The sequence below is a fragment of the Cyrtonyx montezumae genome, unplaced genomic scaffold, assembly GCF_038088225.1.
Source record: "Cyrtonyx montezumae isolate F1298 unplaced genomic scaffold, pur_monq_1.0 scaffold_10, whole genome shotgun sequence".
NCBI lineage: Eukaryota > Metazoa > Chordata > Aves > Galliformes > Odontophoridae > Cyrtonyx > Cyrtonyx montezumae.
Genome location: NW_027071826.1, coordinates 45,602,021 through 45,622,913, shown reverse-complemented (window position 1 = coordinate 45,622,913; position 20,893 = coordinate 45,602,021). Strand labels below are relative to the sequence as shown.

Sequence of the window (20,893 nt, the reverse complement as noted above, 5' to 3'; positions counted from 1 at the left end):
AGCACACAGGCTAGAAGGAAGTAAGTTAAATCACATGTTGCCCTCATCCGTCAAAAACAATTCCATTTCAGGAGAAATGCTAACAACAGAAAAGGATCTTAATACATTACTGAGTCAAAATTTGTGTGGGAGAAACAGTGCTGTTCCATCTGCATAGAGCATCAGTTAATAACCTACTGGGAATGTGGCCCACTGTGTTTCTGTGAAATTATTTACGCAGATTGCATTTCCACTTCCTCTCCTCTTAAATTGCTGAACCCATTGTAAAAATTGTCAAGTGCACTAGCAGCTATCAATAGCACAGACGTTGCTGTGCTTAAAGGAATGGAGTAAGATTGCCCGCTCATTTGTGTGGGCTGTCTGTCAATTCAAATAAGATGTGACAGAGGGCTGAGATACAGAATTCAGCATATGTACATTATCAAAGTCATTGCATTGAGCAGGAACACAAAGTCTCTGTTACTAGTACCATGGCAGAACAGAGGTTTTGGTTTTGAATACATGTACTTTTGCATCTTGCAATTATATTAACGTGTACTATGGAAAAAAGAAGGTGAATATAGGAAACACCCACATGAAAGGACTTACCCTATATTTATGGCCAAGAATGCTGACACGTATTAATTTTTGACACAAAGGGTATCAAAAGATTCAACAGCTCTGTTACAATATATAAGCTGCAGCAAGCTCCACTATACATAGTACAACAGCACTGCAGTGCGCTTCTTTCCACAGTGTGATTAAGAGGAAATTAGATTAAAAGGTTATTTAGTATTCCTGCTATTCAATCTTGCTATGAAAACTATAGTGGAAGAAATTCTCAGCAAACACGACCAAAGTTTCCTCTGTCTCTTTCTTTCTCAAACCTGTTAGTGGTTCTGGTATATTGTATCACAACATTTCCCAACATCTTATTTGCCACAACTTGGCAACTCTGATCAATGAGCAAATTATTACTTCAGTGCTACCTTTCACATAGAAGCAGATGAAAGTTTAAAATGTCAGTACAAACAAAACATTCAGTACAGCAACTGTATATATACATAATAAAAAATAATATATTTTCTATCAGTAGTGTCCTGAGAGTACGCATCCAATCAGCCAGCTGAAATAACTGATGTTTAATTTGCAAAGTATGCTAATTCTGTAAGCCTTGTTCACATTCCCCCCACTCCCACTAAAAGTCATGCTGAAGTGATTTACTCCACACTGGTGAAAGTTAAAAGTTTGTGCAAATGCATAATTATTGTCACTAGGCTTCCAGGTTGGACTTAAGATTGTCTGTATGACTGTATTCTTGGACTTAAATGTTTGAAGCATCTTCAAAGAAAACTCTTTCACCTACACTCTTAATAAATTTGCAGGGGCAAGCTTTGACAAACACCGCCATTGCAGTTTAAGAAATTGCATTCATATTTCCATGACATTTTACTGCCAGAGGTGAAGGAAGATGCAAAGTCCATTGTGTACAGACCCTAGTTTCACACTCCACACTGGCAATAAAGCCAAGTGACAATCAGCTATCTGTCTGTGAAACAAAAGCCAAACGTATCATTCTTCACATTCTGCTATGGGCCAAATATTTCAGTAGGTAAATTAGTTATGAACAGCTGCACGTCATTTTAAACTGTAAATGAAAATTGTGTTAAGCAGATTACCAGAACTATTGTGACACTTCACTTTCTAGAAGTAAATATAAAATTTCTCCATCTTCATTTCTATATTTCAACAGCATTTCCTACACATTTCCTCAGGAAAATGGCCTCCGTATCCAAGACAGCTCTAGCTATTGATTACTATAAACATAACTTTTCACATGTCAGGGACAGCCTCTCAAAAAGGTGGCTGTAGGCACTGAACTGTAATAAATGCAAGAAAAAACACTGAAACAGTTGACTCAAGACTAGAATGAACAGGGTTAGTATATATATTTATTTACTCCTTTAGAGAAAACTTTAAGTGTCTGCAAGTAGAGTTCAGTTTGGAAAGACTTCAGGTCATCTGGGAGAGGGAAAAAAGCAAAACCATCAGTAGGCTAGGTCAAAGGGCAAAGCAAGACTTCCAGTAAATTAAACTGAAAGAGAAGAAGCCCACATCTTCCTTAGTCCAAAAGAATTTAATTCTTGCTTTTATTGTTGAGGGCACTGAACTAAGCTCTGCTCACTTATTTTCACAGGCTTAGCATCTGTGTCAAAGGTATCTCCAGAGTACAGATAAAAAGATATAGTATATGTGATACCATTACCTCATTCATCTCTTCTATATTGGTAATCATGACAATGATGGGAGAACGCTCCTGCCACACCATTCTCCAGAAATCACTGACAGTGTTAACTATCGGTCCCTGAGTAGCAATATATACTTTTTCCTCTCCTCCATAGCCCTGCCAACAAAACAACAAGAGATCAGTTTTAATAGGGATGTCTACCTCCACCCTTGAAGGTTCAGTCTTTAAAAACTGGTTGGAATGAAGACACTGTAAAAATCAGTTCTTCCCCTCTCCCTTGCACATATTTTTGTTTGTAGAGCAAAAAAGCACAATATGGTGTCATAACTCCAGCAATAAGAATCCAAGAGCCTTGAAGTAACTCTAGCTGGTCAACAGACGTACTGAAACTTAACTTCCAGCACTCAGTTCAGATCAACTGACAAGCAGTCTGCATCAAGAAGGGCAGAACTTTTGTCTAGTATGAACCTGTAAAATTGCACTTAGGGATTTAGTTTTCAGTTAATATAAGCAGGAGAGAGCAATCACATCAGCTATGATGCCTTTAAAAGTGGATGCTGAACATTTGTTTACATTAATAGTGGCTGATAGAGGCAGGCAGACAGACTGCTGAGCTCTTACCCTGATGTAGTTAGCATTGATGTAAGAGCTAAGGGGGTCGTCCTGATCAGCTGAGGTAAGGCACACTCTGCTGTGAGGATCTGAAATATGTAAACAGATAAGCAATAGTTTATCATTTGCTGAGAGAGGAGAAAGAGAGATACAAGACTATTTAGTTCAGAGAGACAGTTAAACGTATTCATGGCCATCAGAACAGATGTCAGTGGTCCTGGAAAGCTGCAGTGTTAAAATATTAAAACAAAAAAAGGTGAAAAGTAGTTGGGGGTCACATAGCTTTCTCTGAAAAATTTACACACTCTGAAGCCTGTTTAACTCTTGCTGCTGTAGCTTTAGAGTAACCGTGGGTCACTGATTCTGTAACAATCCCCTTTACCAGAACTGCAGAAATTCTCATTATTCATAGGAAACATTATCCTGACAGAGGTCTTAGCAAACAGCAACAGTGCACCAAAAAAAAAAAAAAAAACCCCAAACACATAACGTCATCATTAAAAAATACAAACAGAGCCTGTTCAAAACTAGAATAATAAATATGCAAAAATAGCATGATATTGGGTCAAGCAAAAAAGGACCAAGCACACAGTTGTTTATATTCTACTATAAACACACTCAGCATATGAACTGTCCTCAGACAGATCTGATTCACGCTATCCATTATGAGATAATGAATCACAATATTATGTGGTCTACAAAGCAAATATATTAATGGAAATATTGTTTTATAAAATGGAAATATGGAAATTACTGAAATCTTCTGAAATATAGTTCCTTCCCAGTTCACCTCCCTAGTGCTGGGGAGATGGTGAGTCTACTTTTTTAATGACTAATTCTGAAGGCCCACAACACATTACACCATAAAAAGACAGCACTAGTTGTCTGATGTATAAATCTTACTGGTCTGAGTAGTGGGGCCCCTTGTATGAAGTCTCTTTGTGTGGGTTTTATGGAGCCTGCTCAAGCTCAGATAACGGCTACATGATTTTCCCTCCTTCTAAGAACAGCAATAGTAAATTGTCCAGCACAGTAAATCTCTACAAAGAAATAAAATTACTCTATCAAGTAAATAAACAAGTGCCACAGACTTCTAAACGAGGGCTTCTTTTGGTATGCAGCTGCAGTAGAACTTCAGTTACTTTTCAGAATGGACTGTTACTGCTGTATCCATGAACACTAAAATATTATTTGGCATAAATTACTTGTGGTTTTTCTGTTGATTTCGTATTTATTTATTTTACAATAGTATGTTAATGAACAGTTGTATTTCATCCAAGAGAAGTCTACTTATGCATTTTTGATAAAAGAGTTTACATGGTTTTGAGAAAATAACTGAGCTGAATTGCAATTCTAAGAAATATACAAATAGGAATAACTCATTCTTTTGAAAAAAATAATACAACACTTTAGTATCATGAGAGTTTGTGGCATGAATTTCAAATTTTCAATAGAGAGGCATTTGCCTAGAGAGGCTGTGAATGTTCCATCCCTAGAAGTGTTTAAGGCCAGGTTGGATGGAGCCCTGTGCAATGTGATCTAGTGCGTGATCTGGCAGCTGGCAACCCTCAATGATCCTTGAAGTCCCTTCCAACCCAAGACATGCTACAGTTCTATGATTTAAGCTAAATCAAACTGAGCTCCAAACAAAAACATCTATTGCCAGGGCAAAGTTAGTGCACAGGCCACGTTCAAGAAGACATGCCTATAAAACAAATAAGCAAACAGAACTGCAACCTAAACTGTACAAGTCTGTATCTCTAAGAAACCAAATGACACATTGTTTTTCCCTTGCAAGCTCTTATGTGAAATGTTTGTATTTATACTATGTTGGGCATTTTAGAGAAACTGGATGCAATTACTGAAATGTTTCACATAGCTTTAAATGGTGTAAAAGTAATAGAGCTATGTAGAAATTAAAAACAAAACATGACTAGACATTACTCTTGATAAATGGATTCAATGAATCTGATATACAACACAGTTTCTGCAATTCTGAATGCTCAACAGTGCTCTTACCTATTTAATTAAAAAGTGCCTGCGAATGCCCTAGAGATACATTATTATTTTTGAGGAAATTCCACAGGAGTCTTACCAGAAAAGGACTATCTGCTAACAAGCAATTTCAAATTTATGAAATATCAACATCAACCTTCTTAGCTTGACATTTTTTCCAGAATAATCCTTCTGTCAAAAGTTATTTTCTAACTCATTTTTACTACCAACTGTGAGATGTGAGAATTTGCAAAAAGAATTTACTAAGAAACAAATATAAATTAGATGAATTACTGACTATTATCATCTCTCACTTAGTACAATTAACCTGAGGGCTGCAAGAAACATATCATTATTTTAAATGACTGCTTACCTTGTAATGATAACTGCCTAGATTGCTTCTGGAGATGTAGCTGGCAAAGGAACCTTAGTTATTTTCAGAGTTTTGAATTAGGGGTTTGAATCTGGTTTGGTAATCAAGCACTTGTTCCCTAGGATAATCAGTTGCTCAAGATCATTCTGCTGCAGCTTGTTCAGCAGTTCCTGCCAGCAATGCCGTCTGCATCCAGAGCCTGGAGGAACACTTGGTAGATACACAAGGCAGAGCAGGCTGCATTTAGTACAGGCTACTGAGAAATCAGTCTGCGGATGGTCAAAATACAAAAAGCACTGAACTTCCCCTCGTTGTGCCTCCAGCTCCCCTTCCTCCTTCCTTGTGCATGAATAATTTACAGGCATCACCAGCTTCCAAGTGTTAAGCATAAAGGGAATTTTTCATACTGCTTGGCAGCGTCAGGACCATACCCTTCAAAATAGAGGCAGTTGGACAAAAGTGAATACAGTCGGCCCATTTCACTCCTCAAATACATCAGGCCATCCCCTGGTCACAGCCAGGGACGTAATACTGCACATAGACTGATGGTTATTGAATTCAGGAAAAAAGTTACAAGCATGGAACAAGTTTATTAATTCTTGGAGGCACAGTAGAGTAGCAACTAGTTTTCTGGAGAGATCAGTGCAGCAACAGTGTCTGCCACAGCTACCCATAAGGTTGAGATGAAATTTTCAGTAAATAAGAATGATTGCTCCATGAGTCAATTAAAAATACATGGTAGTATGTTGGCATCTGTTTAAAGCTCTGGAACAGCCTGTTAAAAATGATGGTAAATAAGATTTTTTGAGTCTAAGAATACAATATTTAAAATGGATCCAGCTCTCAAAATACACATTAGATACCGGATTCAGAGTGTATAGACCACTTTAAAAATCTAGATATTTGGGTGTGTATAATCACCAATTACTTCTGCATCTTCCTTTTCCAGCAAAACCACCATATTAATATTTGACTTTTCACCAAAATCGTTAGCACAGGAATTGTGAAACATCTGGCTGGATGTTTTTATACTTCTGGTCTAAGATGGTGTACAAAGCAATCAGAAGGGTAGTACGTAGAATCACGGGCTGCCATTGGCTGAAATTGTAAATCCAGGTTTAAAAAAAAACAAAAGCAAACAAACAAAAACAACCCACCACTATTTTTTCTGGAACTATTTCCAATCCAGATTTATTGACTAAAACAATAGGGATATATATATATATATATATATATATATTTTTTTTTTTACTTCTCCAAACTTATTTTTGCTAACATGACACTAAACAATTAGGTCTTTCCAAATAGAGGTAACTGTGGCTAATAGTGGCATTTTCCAGGAGTGGCTTACAATAAAAATGAGGCTTGACATCTAATTGTCTGCAGCTGATGCACCAGAGAAAATTATGATTCTTTCAAAAATTTGTATCAAAAAGATTCTCAAAACTCCTACTCTTGACTACAAATAAAAACAGTGTAAGAGAAAATAAAGATTTGATTTTTTTGTAATATCTTACAATATCTTAATGCCATCAGATCAGTTCCTGCTACTCGCACTTGGCATTTGAGGTATGAGTCTGAGAAAAACATTGCTCAAGAAAATAGTGCTGATAGAATATAGTCCTCCTACAGGAGTTTATCAAAGAAACCACTAAGTAGCATCTGAATAAACACACCGATTTCTTGGACAGAGATTGTAAACAGCACTAAATGCTGTAATTCTAACAACTTAAAAACTTAAGTGCTCATGATATTCTGTCAGTCTTAGTTTGTTCATGCTCTGAATGACTTTTGAAACTTGATTTACACACAGAAGCCATGTTGCTGCTTCATAAACATGGCCTTCAGACAATACAGCACACTTGATGCATTTGGGAGAAGAGAGCGCAAAACCTTTCAGTGTGTGGAATAATCCAACAAGTTTTAGTGTCTTAAAAAGCAGGAAACTTACTTGGAAGAATTGTTTTGTAGCGATTCTTCCGCACCAGGCCTGGAATGTCATATTCCTTTGGATCAACAAAATTCATTGGAATTTCCTGCTCAAAAAAAACAAAATAAAACACAGAGTAGGCTGTTATTAGATTCAGAAGACAAGTAATAATTAAAAAACAACCCTAAACCCATTACGTCCTGTTAAGGAGGAAAACTGATGAAGTCAACTGGGACATATGGTATGGCACTTCTAGCAACTTATCACTAAAATGATTAGTGTTTCCTTTTCCTGTCACTGGCTTTCTTCTCTGAAACCCTTAATACAAAAATGCTCACAGTGACTAATTTATTGAGTAATACGCAAGACAGCATTATGTTAGCTCTTCATATTATTAGAACTGAATTGCAAGTGTAGGCACAGAATTCAGCTAAAGCTGGTACGTAAGATACTCTATTCCAAAAGTGATGGACCTCAGACACATCCTTTCTGACTCATTCTCCTTCCTCTCTGAGAGTGAACGGAAGTACTGTGCTAGTGACATGCATAGGTAACAAAAGATGACACACTATGACAGGTAGGTGTATTGTCCTGACATTATGAAGCTAGGCAGGGGTGTATGTCTTTATTTTTTTATTTTTTGCTCACCACATTTTACAGATCCAGGGCAAGGGCAGGGATTACCTGCTCTCTACACTACCATTCTAAAGGAATCAAAAATAGAGGGGTTGGTTATTCTCCAGTGTCCATCTCCTGCACTTATGTGGCCTCTGGCAGCCAGGGAACAGCAAGACTTTAATCAATGGGTGACAGTAGACATGTGATAAGAATAGGATACATAAGTAAGTCTCAACAGAAAAGTAGATCATAGTGCTTGGAAGCAGAGCTGCCCAGTACAGTTGCAGCACACAATCTGAGAAGCCACAAGAATTGAACATGCTGATAGTGAAGTCTGGGAATTCAGATAAGCAGAGATGTTAAATTCTGAAACTTTAGATGATTATCTGTATTCCATCTCTTACATAATACTGAGAATATTTCTTGGCTTTAAGGAATTAATGATAAAACATCTGACGGAAGTAGTTTCCGCTCAATTTGAGGAACTTCATAGGAATGAGGTGTTTGTGTTTTCCTTCTTTGTTACTTGGTACTTAATCACCAAAAACTCTACTTGAGCCAAGCTCCATGGTCTCTTTTTGAAACTCATTTATTCACCACTCAAATTCTTGTTATCAAAGAAACTTTGCCTGTGTAAGTAAAAACTCTAAACCTTGTAAGAGGTTCAGGACTTAGCTATACAAATAACAAATTGGACTTTTCTTCCGCAGTGAAACACAGCTACTTGCTTTGTTCTGGTTCTACACTTTGAAAGATAAGGTTAGACATAGACTGAAAACATACACTGAAGATCTGGTGATAACTTTCATCTAAACTAGATTCTTATTTTTATTTAGAGAAATAAAAAAAATGCCATTTTATCACAATTTCATCTACACTCATTTTTCATTGAGGTATGAAAATGGTTTGGGACAGTTTGGCAGCTGAATGGTTTTCCGAACACTGGAAAACTCATTCATAAGCTTTCAAAGAAAGTAAACATCTCTCCTACTTGTAACATTATTTTCTTTGCTTGAAATCCATAGTGAGCTTTAGAGAATGATCAGACTGCACACGGACTTCAGCAGTCAACTCATACACTCACTGAAAGAATATTTCCTCCCTTAAACAAGCAAAACATACTTTAAAAGAACCACAAATTGCCTACCGAAAAGCTGCTTTTCTTCATCTTGCATAGCACACTAAGTTATACACCACAGATATCTGTCAGCCTACTGTAAAGTAGCAGTCCAATCTACCTCTTCTCAGTCTCCCTCAAGAGCAAGTGACATTAGAAGAGTCGTACAGGGAGCACGCTGAAAGGGGTGCTATACTGCAAACCATTATTTTCCTCCCTCTCTGCTGAGATTCTGCACTTAAGAGAATATTTGAGCGGCCAGCACTAACTACATCAGCTCTTGATCACATGCTCTGAAATAACTCAGTATGCAAAGACTCTGTCCTGGTTACCTGTTGTCTTGTGCAACCCTGCCAAGGAAACATAATACTCCTATGCTCTGCAGCATTTTTATTTTTTATTAGTTACAAACAATGACTGTGACGGAGATTCAAGCAGTTAGGGAAGAGATGTAGATGAAATGCAAAGATCTAAAAAGCCAGCGTGCTCAATACATTGAAATATATCTGTTCTTTATCTTAATATAATTTCTTTTAGAAATCAAGTTTTCACCTCCTTGCTTTGTCTCTGTAGATAGCCTTATTTGAGGGCAAGGAAATGTTAGCTCTTTCTCTCAAATAACATATGATACAGTGAATCAAGAAAACATACTTCAGAATCCTAAAAGCAACCAACAGAGCAACGTACAACTAATAAATAGTTGTTTTTCTTCTGCATAAAAATTAATACACAATTTTTAAGGCTCCAGCTGAGTGACCTATTCATTCTTCAGTCGTTTGGAGAACATTCAGGCAAGGTAGAACAAAGCTTCATGGCAAGCATTCAACAACAAAGAGCATAATGCCTAAGGCAACTCAAGATTTCGAGAAGCAATGTCTATAGCAAACTAGGCTTTTCTTCTATAGTGAAAAACTTCGATTTTGATATTTCAAAGAGTAACATACTGAGAAAAGGAAAAAAAAATCTGGTGAAAATAAGGCTTCGCTGTTTCCAGAATCAGTTTCGTAGTTTTAAAGTGACAAGAACCCTGAAGGCTCTCAGGCATCACCATTTTGACGGGCAATGAATTTCAGGTTTTCATTTAGTGCTTCACAGATTGAAGTGGAATTAGTACGTACTGATTTTAGACCCGCAGAAAACAATTGCAAGGCTCATAGAGAACAGACAGCATTCCATTTTTTGGATGCTCCTAGAAGAGTCAGATACTCACAAAAAATTCTGCCTGGAGTATGAATGGATCCAGAGCTTTCTTGTGCAGTTCCTCTTCAGTAAGAATGTTTGATGCTGTCTGGAGATATTCTTGCGCTGACTGTTCCCGTGGTGACATGATATAGCCAAAACCTTGCTCAGAACAGCCTGGGGTACACATATCTAGTGTGAGTGAAACATTGGAACCCCTCCTGCAAAACAGAGTGATCAGTTTGCTTTACTACAGTATAGGCTGACCTATCACTGCCAGTATACATCATGATACACTTCTGACAAAAGTAACATTGAAAAACTGGTGATGCTTCTTCTTGTGTAGGTAAGAATAGAAGATCATTTCATACACTGGCATGTGAAGGTCAATACTGTCTAAATCCAACACTATCAATGCATTGTCTGTAATAAGGTAACTATATAATGTTACCCAAACAGAAGCAACTTGTTTTTCAAAGACACTGAGCAGATAAACCGCAGAGTTTTCATACTTGCATAAATCACACAATATTTTTGAAGAGCTAACAATATACAAATAACATTTTAGATATTACAAGTGGAAGTCTTGGCCCTAGTTTTCTTCAGGCCACATCCTACTGAATAACCATCTCTTAGTATCTCAATGTCAGTGAAGTAAGATCCTGGAATAAACATTACAGTTCAAGGTGAATAAAGACATGAGATGCTAGAATAATTTTGCATTGTTATGTTTATCTAAATTTTTTTTTTCCACAACAGTGTCTCATGAGAAGGGTAAAAAGGTCCCAGTATTTCAACAATTAAAAGCATCTCTGTTTATAATGTAGAATTTTTAGTGGCATTTATGCAAGCTAGCCACACAACAAAATTAAAAGTTCAGAATGTCAGCGTTTTTTATTGAAAATTTGTAAAGCATTTCTGAGCTTCTGACAACCTCATGCCATACACAAAGAAAGATGCAAGTGCCATCAGTGAATCTATTTTCAAACATCTTTAACAAAATAACATCATACAATATGATGATTACTGGATTTAATGTTCTATACATCCACTCAGTAGACCTATTTTTGATGACTCACTCACCTGGCAAAATCTACTTGGGAGATGTTTGCAGGAGCTGCTCAAAAAACATGTACACACACAAGGATGACCAGCTCACAGAGAAATGGGTAGAAGTTGTTACTTGGATCACAGCCCTTTTCTAGATTCAGGAGTTTTTTCCAAAAGAATGTGCAGCCAGCCTCCTGCTAAGATTCACAGTTATGGGTAAATGATTATGGATGAAACATGACCACTGGTGGTAAACACTGAATTTTTAGTGGCCCTTTTCAAAATATTTTGACCTGTACTCCCCTGTGCTGTTAAACAACTAACTACATCCCTCCCCAGAAGTCATTGCATTTGATAGCAAATGCTTTCTCTTCTTTTAAGGTAGCAGAGGCTATGCACAAAGATATCAACACTGCTTCAGCATGAGGAAATGAGATTGTCTCTTCAAGAACAACATTCAAGAATAACATTCAATGATGTCTGAATTTACCTAGCAACTAATTGCCTTTTCAATGGTGAAGGTGGTTAAGAATGAGATGAAAGAAAGATGGAGAAGCAGAGTGATTAACAAAAAAAGAAATAATAATAATAATAAAAGAGGGGTAGGTAGATAATTTAACACAGCACTACCACAAGGGAAGAGTGATCAATGTTTGATGTAAATGAAATCTGTCTGAGCACAGCCCAAACCTGAAATGATGTCTGGCTTCACAAGCACCTGTATATGTTGAAAAGAGAAGTTTATTTTGCATCTCAGTGTACACAATCTACCTACTGAGAGAGCTTCAAGAAACTGCTATCCCTTTTCACATCTCTTCTTTCTTGATTTTTAATTGTAATTCACTACTTTAATTAATATTCCCTACTTTTCTTGAAAGAGTGAGCATCTTTCTTGCAGAATAGCTGCTTCACAAGAAGAAACGTAAGCATTTTTAAAAAGGGGGGGATGGAAAGAGTTTAGGAATACTTCAAAGCACAAATGGCAGATACACTTCAATCCTGCCCATAATGAAAAACAGCAAAACTGGAATACCATGTTTCAAACAGAAGAATAAGAAAAAAAAGAAAGATATTTTAAAACAAATGATATAAACAAGAATAAAGTGTGAGAAAAACATTCTAAGCTTACACAACAATTAAAAGCCTGCACCTAAACATTTTCTTAATGTGTCATGTGGAGCTTTGGAAGCTCATCGTATGTTTTTAAATCGTTTAAGTCTTATAAATTTTAGATGTGAGAATTACGGTTAGCACTCCAATTAAAATGGAAGAACTGAAAACAAAGAAAGATGATATTTTTCTATTTGGGGCCCTGCAGTAAACTCATTAATAACATCATCACCTCTGAAGAATTTCCATATGAGATTTCTATCCCAAATATTTTTGTTCTGTTTCACAAAGACAACTGAAAGAGCACAACATAGACACAAAATACAGGCTGCCAACAATATAAACTCAGTTCTCACAATAAGAAAGGGCAGGCACTTTAGATCAGCTTTAGCTTGAGAGTTGTGGATATTAAATCTAGTGTACCTCACTTTCACTCATATGCATACTCTCTTATATTGGTAAAGTGCAATAAAATCATTTTGTAGACAAAAGTTCAGTCCAACTCAATACTCAGTAACTCCGCGGAGCCTTACCTGTCTCCACATGCACATCCTGGAATTCACGTACACCTAGGCCTTCCAAATTTTGCCCAGCACAAGTGACCTTTCTGGGATATGTATGAGTGAAGATGGAGGAACGCAACACAAAACAATACTGCATCACCATCGTCTTCCTCTTGCCTGAAAATTGCTCTTTCCCAGTTGTGAATCTGACTGAGAAACACTGCTGCCTTTGATTTAAGAAGCAAACACAAGCTCACCCTAAAATTCTTAAGTTCAAAGGAATTCATTCACTTTTTGAATAACCCAATCTATTTGAGAATTATGGCAGATAATTTGTACTACAGTTTGCTTTTGGAGAAAAGACCAATTGATTGCTTCAGTACAAGTGGCAGAAAAAAGAATTAACAAGATCCATCTTTCAGCCAAAAGCTTTCACTGTTCTGTAGTGGATTTCATGCTATGCAGTTGCCATCTTGGGAAATGACAAGAGACAGATCAAACAAATGGATCTTTCCAAAGAAAGAAGGGACATTTCCATGTAAGACTTGTCGAGCACTATCTGGAAACTGCATGAATTTTGATTAATGTGCTTTATATTCAGGAATGGACTGAAAACAGACAGGTAATAAGGCAGCAGCTTCACTTAAAAAACACATTTGAAAGTGACATTCGTGAAGGTAATAAAGCTTCCTACTGGGCACAGAACTAAGCCCAGAAAACATGGGACAAATGTTTCCCCTGGTTCATGACATCTACCCTACCTTTCTTGCAAGCCCACGGATTTAACTGTTAGAGTAGCTGGATCTGTCTCCACTTTAATGTCCATTATGCAGTCAAAGACTGGGGTCTCTGGTACAGGATCCAAATCTAGGAAGTCATCCTCATTTTTATCTTCTGTCCACTCTGAGTAGGTAAACGAAGGCTGCCGGCTCACAGATTGGCGTCTGTCCTCCTGTAGCGGAAAGGGGGGGTCTGGACGGGCTCTGAGCAGATGCCAAAACTGGAGGAAACAAACATTTAAAAAACAAACAAACAGCCTTTCTGGTTGTTGCCAGTCCTTCCATACAGCTTAGAGGATGGGTCAGAAGTGTAGCATTCCAATTCACTGCAATGTATCAGAACTGGATAGTATCAAAGGAGACAGGAATGTTCTATGCAGGAACAGCTTTGCAGTGTGTTACAAGGATTCACATCTACCCATTCAAATCTGTATTCAGGCACAGAGGTTTCCACAGACCTATTCAGGCCCAGGGATACAGCAGAAGCAGAAAGTGCTTGTGATCATCACATGCAAGCCAATGTGACACCACTGCCCTTTTGTTCTCTTGCTTACCTTTCCCAGACTTGCTTAAAAAAATAAAAATGTACTATGCTATTCCACAAACAATACCTCTCCTGAGTTAATGTTTGCCACCTAAAACATAGATACATGAGTTAAGGTAAATACAATTCTCCTGAGCTGAGCATTTTTGATAAAACTAGCATTGAAGTCTAAATTCATGTATAAGCCGCTCATTTTTTGGAAGTCTTAAGTTTGATGCAGCTTGTTTTGAGGCTCAGAACAACTAAAATTTTGTCCATTGGTGAAGTCTGCTTTGCATTGTAATTCTCAGATTGAAACGTGGTATAGTCATATAATAATAAATACTGCAAAAATTAAGATTTTGTATTATACATCAAGTAAGGGTTTGAAATGGTGAGTATCTAAAAAATATCCTACCATATTGTTTTGCATGAACGTGTGGTACACTAAATGATTCTGAGGTATTATCAGTTGAGTGTTTAATCCTATGTACAGACCTCAGATTAAAATATCAAGTCCATTTCTGAATTCCAAAACCTGAAACGTTAGGCCAATTTCATCCCTCCAGCATTGAAGCAGAAGTATCATTCAGGCTAAGCGTCATGCAAAGAGTCCTGTGCACACATGTACCCTTCTGAGACTAAGAATGTGTTGCATTTTCTGAAGTGAATTGCCTTCTGCACTTTTCTTAAATGGCTTTTGAGTGGGCAGTTGAATTTAGAGAATATGCCAATAAAAAAGGTCAGATTCGTTTTGTTGGCTTGCACAGGTTTTCAACAACAAAAAATTCCATGTGTGTCTTCATGTATTCTTATTTCTCTGAGTCTAGAGAATGAAAAGTGAAGCAAATTTTCACTTCTGACTACAGTGAGTGTTAGAGAACATTAGACTCTTACAAAGAAGTATTATTCAGTCAACAGGCTGCAATCCATTTTTTTTCCTGTTGATCAGAACAAGTAGAAATTACAAAAGCAAACAAATGTGATTGCTAGATTTATGGAAATTGAAGGCCTAGTCTGAAAAAAAAGTCTGCCCTTTGTACTTGGCCTGTTGAATGACAAGCAAGAAGCTTGAATATCTGATTCCATTTTTGTTCCCTAAAATGCATTCTGGAGTTTGGCAGTACTAGCCATGATTCTTACACATACCACAAGACTAATATCCAGGCAATTCACATTGCAAAGTGTTTATCTGGTCAGTAACTTGGTACTGCTGCATAATACCGCTGTTATTACAACTCTGTGCCAGACCTCCACAACTACTGGACCTTAACACACCATTAATGTAATGTAGAAGACAGACAGCATCACCAACACAAACCTTAAGCACACTACCCAGCCTGTTATTTTCACTGTGACCATTAAACTTCCAACACATTCTGGTGTCTGGATATTCTCAGAAAAGTGCATCAAACTTCAGCTGAGATGTACTCTTTTGAAAAATTTGTTCCACATATATCATAGCCACAAATCCCTGGATGCAAACAAAGAGCTAAATTTTATCACATCCACAGACAAGACAAGGCCCCAGTTCTTTCCATATTTCTTCTGAAAACCTTTTTCTCTACATTGTTAGGTGTTCCAGTAGCTATTGCTCTAAGATTAAGGCAATTAAGTAGCTCTAGAAACAGATTTCTCTTCCCTTTCCCAGGTAACCACCAAGGCATTAGGATAAGTAATCACAGTTGCTAAATAAAAAAATTCAAAAGGTGTTTTAATTGATATGCCATCTAGCATGCACATTAGTGAGGGACTGATGTGTCAGGTCCACCTACAAAGAAAGGAGTATATTTGGGAATTAAATATTTAATTATAATGGGAAACATTATAATGTCTTCAGCGACCTTTCTAGGCATCACATCATGTAAAAACCATGGGAAAAACAACAATAAAAAGCAAAACAAAACAAAAAATCCCCAGTTGAGACAGAGAAGAAAAGAGTCTTAAAAGAGTCTGTTAACGCATAGATATCTGGAAAGATGATGCATCTTCCTTGGAAGTTTTCAAAACCTGTGTAGAAAAATGTTTGGCTACCTTAGTAAGTGCTGGCAACAACCCTGCCTCAAACCAGATGTTGGGTTAAGAAACTCAGTTCCAGTCGTCCCCTCCAACTAAACTGTCATTTTAAGACACACTTCATTAGATTGCATATCGCTCAAACTGCATGCACATTGCATACCTTCAGCTTCCTGAGCAGCCTGAAAATATACTGCTATGAAGACAGAAGGTGATTATTTTCTACCTGCATTCCCACCCTAACAGAACAATATAGAGGGGCAAGAAATGTCATATTCAATTATAGCTCCCTAAAATGAAAGAATTTTCCCTAGCTTTTCCATCTAATGCACATCTTAGTGACATTTACACAGTGGAGAAAAGCAGTTCAATCCTTCTTGCTCCCCAGTGGTTGTCAGTTAACTAGTTTAATGGTAGTCATGTCACTGATCTTGTTCTGCAGCTGGTGCCTATATCTACAAGAGCATTACACTGGTAAGCACGCCGCTGCTCTGCAACACCTCTTTCCTACTGCTTCAGAAAACAGATGCTCTGCATAAGGCAGCAATTTTAGATGGCTCCTTTACTGGACTACAGCCTTTCTATTCTAAACAAAAAACACTTAGACCATCTGTAGATGGAAAAAATAAAAATCATCATTGTAATCCACAATTCATCAAGGAATTGAGTAAGGATAAATGTAGTAATGATTTCTCTATGTAAATCATGCCAATAATTATATGGAATTACTCCTGAAGGTGTTGCTTTGAAATCATCCTGAGCATGATGTCAATAACTTCAGGTAAACTAGATATATTAAAAAAAAACTCACTGGAAAAAGGGCATGAGACAGCTTGCACAGCATTGAACTTACCAGAGATCCAACAAGTAGCAGTCCTAGAGAAGCTAAGGACAACAGGATATATGAAATCACAACGTTCCCAATTCTAGTCAGATCCTGCAAAAAACCAGAACTGATATAACAAAGTGCTTCAAGAAACAGTATAACATCTGCATACATGCTCTTGATATGTATCTGTTATTGGATTTTCCATGTAGCCTAATCATATTTGTGAAAGCTGCCAACACCACTAACAGAAAAACACCAAGCTTTCAAGAAGATTAAATTAGAAACCATATCTTAAGGCTGTTTCTACTGTGAAGACTGTTGCAGAAAAATGATTGTGCCCTCTCCTTGTATATTTCCAAAATTAAGATCTGGAATCGCTACTGAATTTTACAGCCTGGATCCATGTTTCATTGCCACAGTCAGTTTAATTCTGTCCCCTGGCAGAATGCTTTGAACTATGTTTAGTACTGCTCCTGTGTTTATAGGTCCTTACATAAAATCTAGCCACAGGGGACTCTTATCAGGTTCATTCATAGTACATCACTGGCAGTGAAATTCACTCCACAATTCTAGCCACATTTAAGCACATCAGAGTTCAAAATAAATGATTTTAACAGACTTCAGCAGGCAGGGAAATTTACTCTTTCTGATCCACTAGTAATGCCAAAGAAATTCATAGTTAATAGCTTTAAGAGTTTATTTCAATGTCAAACTTATTTGCCTTTACTGTTTTCAAGTCTAAATTTAAAAATTATTTATTATAGTACTATTTGCCATATAAAGATATACATGACCATCTGCACATGGGCACACTTGGATGTTCCTGTGGTGCTTTGTACGAATCAGTTCCCCCATGCTGAACTCACAGAAACTTCATATTAAGTCAAAGTTCCATAAACCAGTGATTTTATGTATGAAACAACTGGTTAACGACAGATTAACTGAAAACAAGATGCAAGCAATGCTCTGTAAAGAGCTTTGTTTATGCATCATAATAAACGCAACCTAGAAAGGACAAAGTGCTTCTTTCAGATAAAGAGCAAGCAACATGCAGTTCAAACACTGTTAACAGAATATAGAAAACAGCCTCCACTGTACTTCAGCCACAAGAGGTACTGAGTCAGATTTCCTATTTGCACTGCATAGTTTCCTTTACAAAGATTATGTACAATGAATCTAAACAGTCTGATGGCAATTATATTTCACCTGATATTTGAAAGTAGCTGCTCACCACTTAATTAATGCTCTGTCCACAATAGCAAAATCTGCACTGGGTATAATTACCCTAGTAATTAATCAAATGAATCATACTGGTATCTGTGTCATTATGTCATGGTAAGAAGCTAAGCAATTTTCCTGAGGTAGCTTTATAGATGTAATTGTATGTGTACACCTAGTATACCTGAAATACTTTTACATGTACACCTAGTATACCTGAAATACTTTTACACATATACATATGCATTAAATTGAACAAAAACAGAATTTTGTGACTGAGCATTTCACAGTTTTTATCCTTAATGTGGATTTATCCATTCTTCCAAAAATTTAAGCGTCTATCTGTTCTAATAGAAGAAGTTCCATGCTCTCTCTCCGTGCAGGTGAAGCGTTATAAGGCTGATCTCTCATAGGTTTGTTTCACTTGCAATAATGCACACGTTATGAAAATATTTCTACGTTTATCTAACATCACAGCCAAAAATATGGCCATTTTTTTGAAGACAAAGTATGGATCTGTTTTCAGAAAAGGCTTTTCACTACTTCAGAACACACACACTGCAGCAGCTGCTACATTATTTGAGATACATATGTATTATACATTTAATCCTAAGACATATTGGAAGCATCAGTCAAGGCTACTGACATCAACCATACAAACATAGAGATGAGCAAAGACACTTACCACTCCTTGATCTGACAAAAAATGTTCAAATGGGGTAAACAAGTAAGACAGCACATCAAAGGCATTCTGAGTTGCTGAGATGGTCCCATAAGTGCTGTACCACAGCATTATGCAGAGAAGCTGTGCAATCAATCAGAAAAAATATATAATGAGTATTCCTCATTATACACTGATTTTCATTTCAAGACTGCATAATTAACTAATTTACTTGTCGTTGATATTATGCTGATCATCATTGTTGCTTTAAAAATTCAGGTATTCTCCTGACTAACTTCATAAGAATAGAAAGATTGAATGATAAATGCTCATCCAGCATGAACTAGAGGCTTATCAATGAGATAAAAAAAGCTTACTCTGACCTACACTAGAAAAATGACTGTACCTCAACAGAGCAGAGATCCCTCTGACTTCTGAATTTTCAGGATTATTACTTTTTAAAAGTTCACTGAATTCCAGTTTTTATTTATGTTATTAAAATGTCCATCTCACACTACACAGAGCTCTCACAAATAGACATGTCCAAGTATTTATCCCTATAAACACACATACATTTTAACCACTTTAGGTTACTGTATACTACACAATTAACTGAAAATAAAAGCAGTAATACATTTAACACTCTCACAGAAAGACATACTCTCACTGCCTATCTCAAAGGTCACACTGGAACATTAAAAAGAAGATACACTACCTAGGTCACTTTTCAACAAGACATTTACCCTCATACAGATCAGTTGCAGAAAATTCATCTGTTCTGAGATGGAAAATGAGGCATTTTTGAAGGGGAAGGGAATGGGACAGGAAACTAGGAAACCCAAAATCAGGGTCTGTTAGCAAAGCAAGGGTGTGAGAGGTGGCTGTAGATATAAAAAGGCTACAGATAAGGTGTAGGTCCACTACAAATCCTCCAGAGCCAAGAAAGCTTATCAAAAGGGTCCCACCATTTCAAACTGATGACAAGCTTCCTTACCAGTATCTGGGAGAGGACAAACAGATACATGCTGTCTCCAGTCATTAATCCATTCCACCAGGCAGCCCAAGCAAGCAGTGCTGTTTTCTGGAAGGTTTCTAGGGACTGCTCCTTCCTGTTCAGCTGTTCTTCTTGCCCTTCAGCTTCTTCCATTGACTCCATTGCTGCTGGATTGGAAAGACCTTCACATGAAAACAACATGTGCAAGGAATGAATAGTACATAAGCCTGCAGCCACTGCGGAGGCTGCAAGAGCTATTGTTTTCCTAAAGATGACGGTTACCTCTCAGTTCTGCATCAATAAGTGCAGCTCAGGGTTGTGAGCGTCACAGTCTATTACTGCAGCTGTATTCACCTGCCTCTGTCAGAAAAAAAAACCAGTGTGGGTGGATAAATTATTTTCTCTTTCTTTCCGGAGGTGCATATCCTAGGCTTTGTTGTTAATACATTCTCATTTACATTGCTGTATCTTTTTGTTTTCAACTCTTTTAAAGTGACCACCTGTGCTACTTCCTACTTCCAGCCACATGATGGCCTTTTGTCCCTCTCTGCCTCAGTTTCTTCCTTTCTTGTTATTCCTCTTTGTCTAATGCAACTATGAATTTCTGAGACAGAAACCATCTCATGCTGTGTGTCTCTATAGCTCTGGGTTTTGGCTAGGTGTCCTATAGCACTAATAAAATAGACAAATGATAGTAACCTCTTTTTTGGATAGTATATAGTAGCTGTTTGATAACACTGTAGTGATATTCAAGGGAAATACACACTGGTATGTTGAACCTCTCAGCAGCTGTATTTAAGCATAATATTTGTAGAAAATAATTAAGATAATTATATGAAAGATCAGACCCATCTGAAGTAAGCACATATTTCCACATAAGCAAAACACCATAGCCAGCCATGACTGCTCCAGGCAATGGAAACACTGGTGGCCATCCTGTGGTTTGTGCGGGAGAGGTTTCTACAGAATGCTCTCTTCAGATATTTCTCTAAATGTCTCAGAATAGTTATTATATCACAAAAGCATCTATAAATGAGGCACAGCTCTAATTAGGCAAATGAAACATGTCTGGCCATTGGTATGACAAAGATTCAGAGAAATACACCATTTATTCTCAAAAGATTAAATCATGACAGCGGGCAGGAACATAAGCTGTTGA

The 20,893-nt window shown here is 37.2% G+C and overlaps 1 protein-coding gene across 1 annotated transcript in view; it reads right to left on the bottom strand.

The window, feature by feature from the left end:
• Nucleotides 1-19,914, bottom strand: part of PTPN5 (protein tyrosine phosphatase non-receptor type 5) — a 31,499-nt gene extending 11,585 nt beyond the window's left edge. Inside the window, exons 1-8 of the mRNA XM_065755234.1 lie at nt 19,735-19,914; nt 18,765-18,884; nt 16,886-16,969; nt 13,476-13,714; nt 10,083-10,272; nt 7,159-7,243; nt 2,849-2,928; nt 2,246-2,383 (exon numbers count right to left, since the gene is read on the bottom strand). Coding sequence (XP_065611306.1) covers nt 2,246-2,383; nt 2,849-2,928; nt 7,159-7,243; nt 10,083-10,272; nt 13,476-13,714; nt 16,886-16,969; nt 18,765-18,884; nt 19,735-19,896 — 1,098 coding nt within the window. The 5' untranslated portion in view covers nt 19,897-19,914. The remainder of the gene's footprint in view (nt 1-2,245; nt 2,384-2,848; nt 2,929-7,158; nt 7,244-10,082; nt 10,273-13,475; nt 13,715-16,885; nt 16,970-18,764; nt 18,885-19,734) is intronic.
• Between the last annotated feature and the right edge of the window lie 979 nt (nt 19,915-20,893).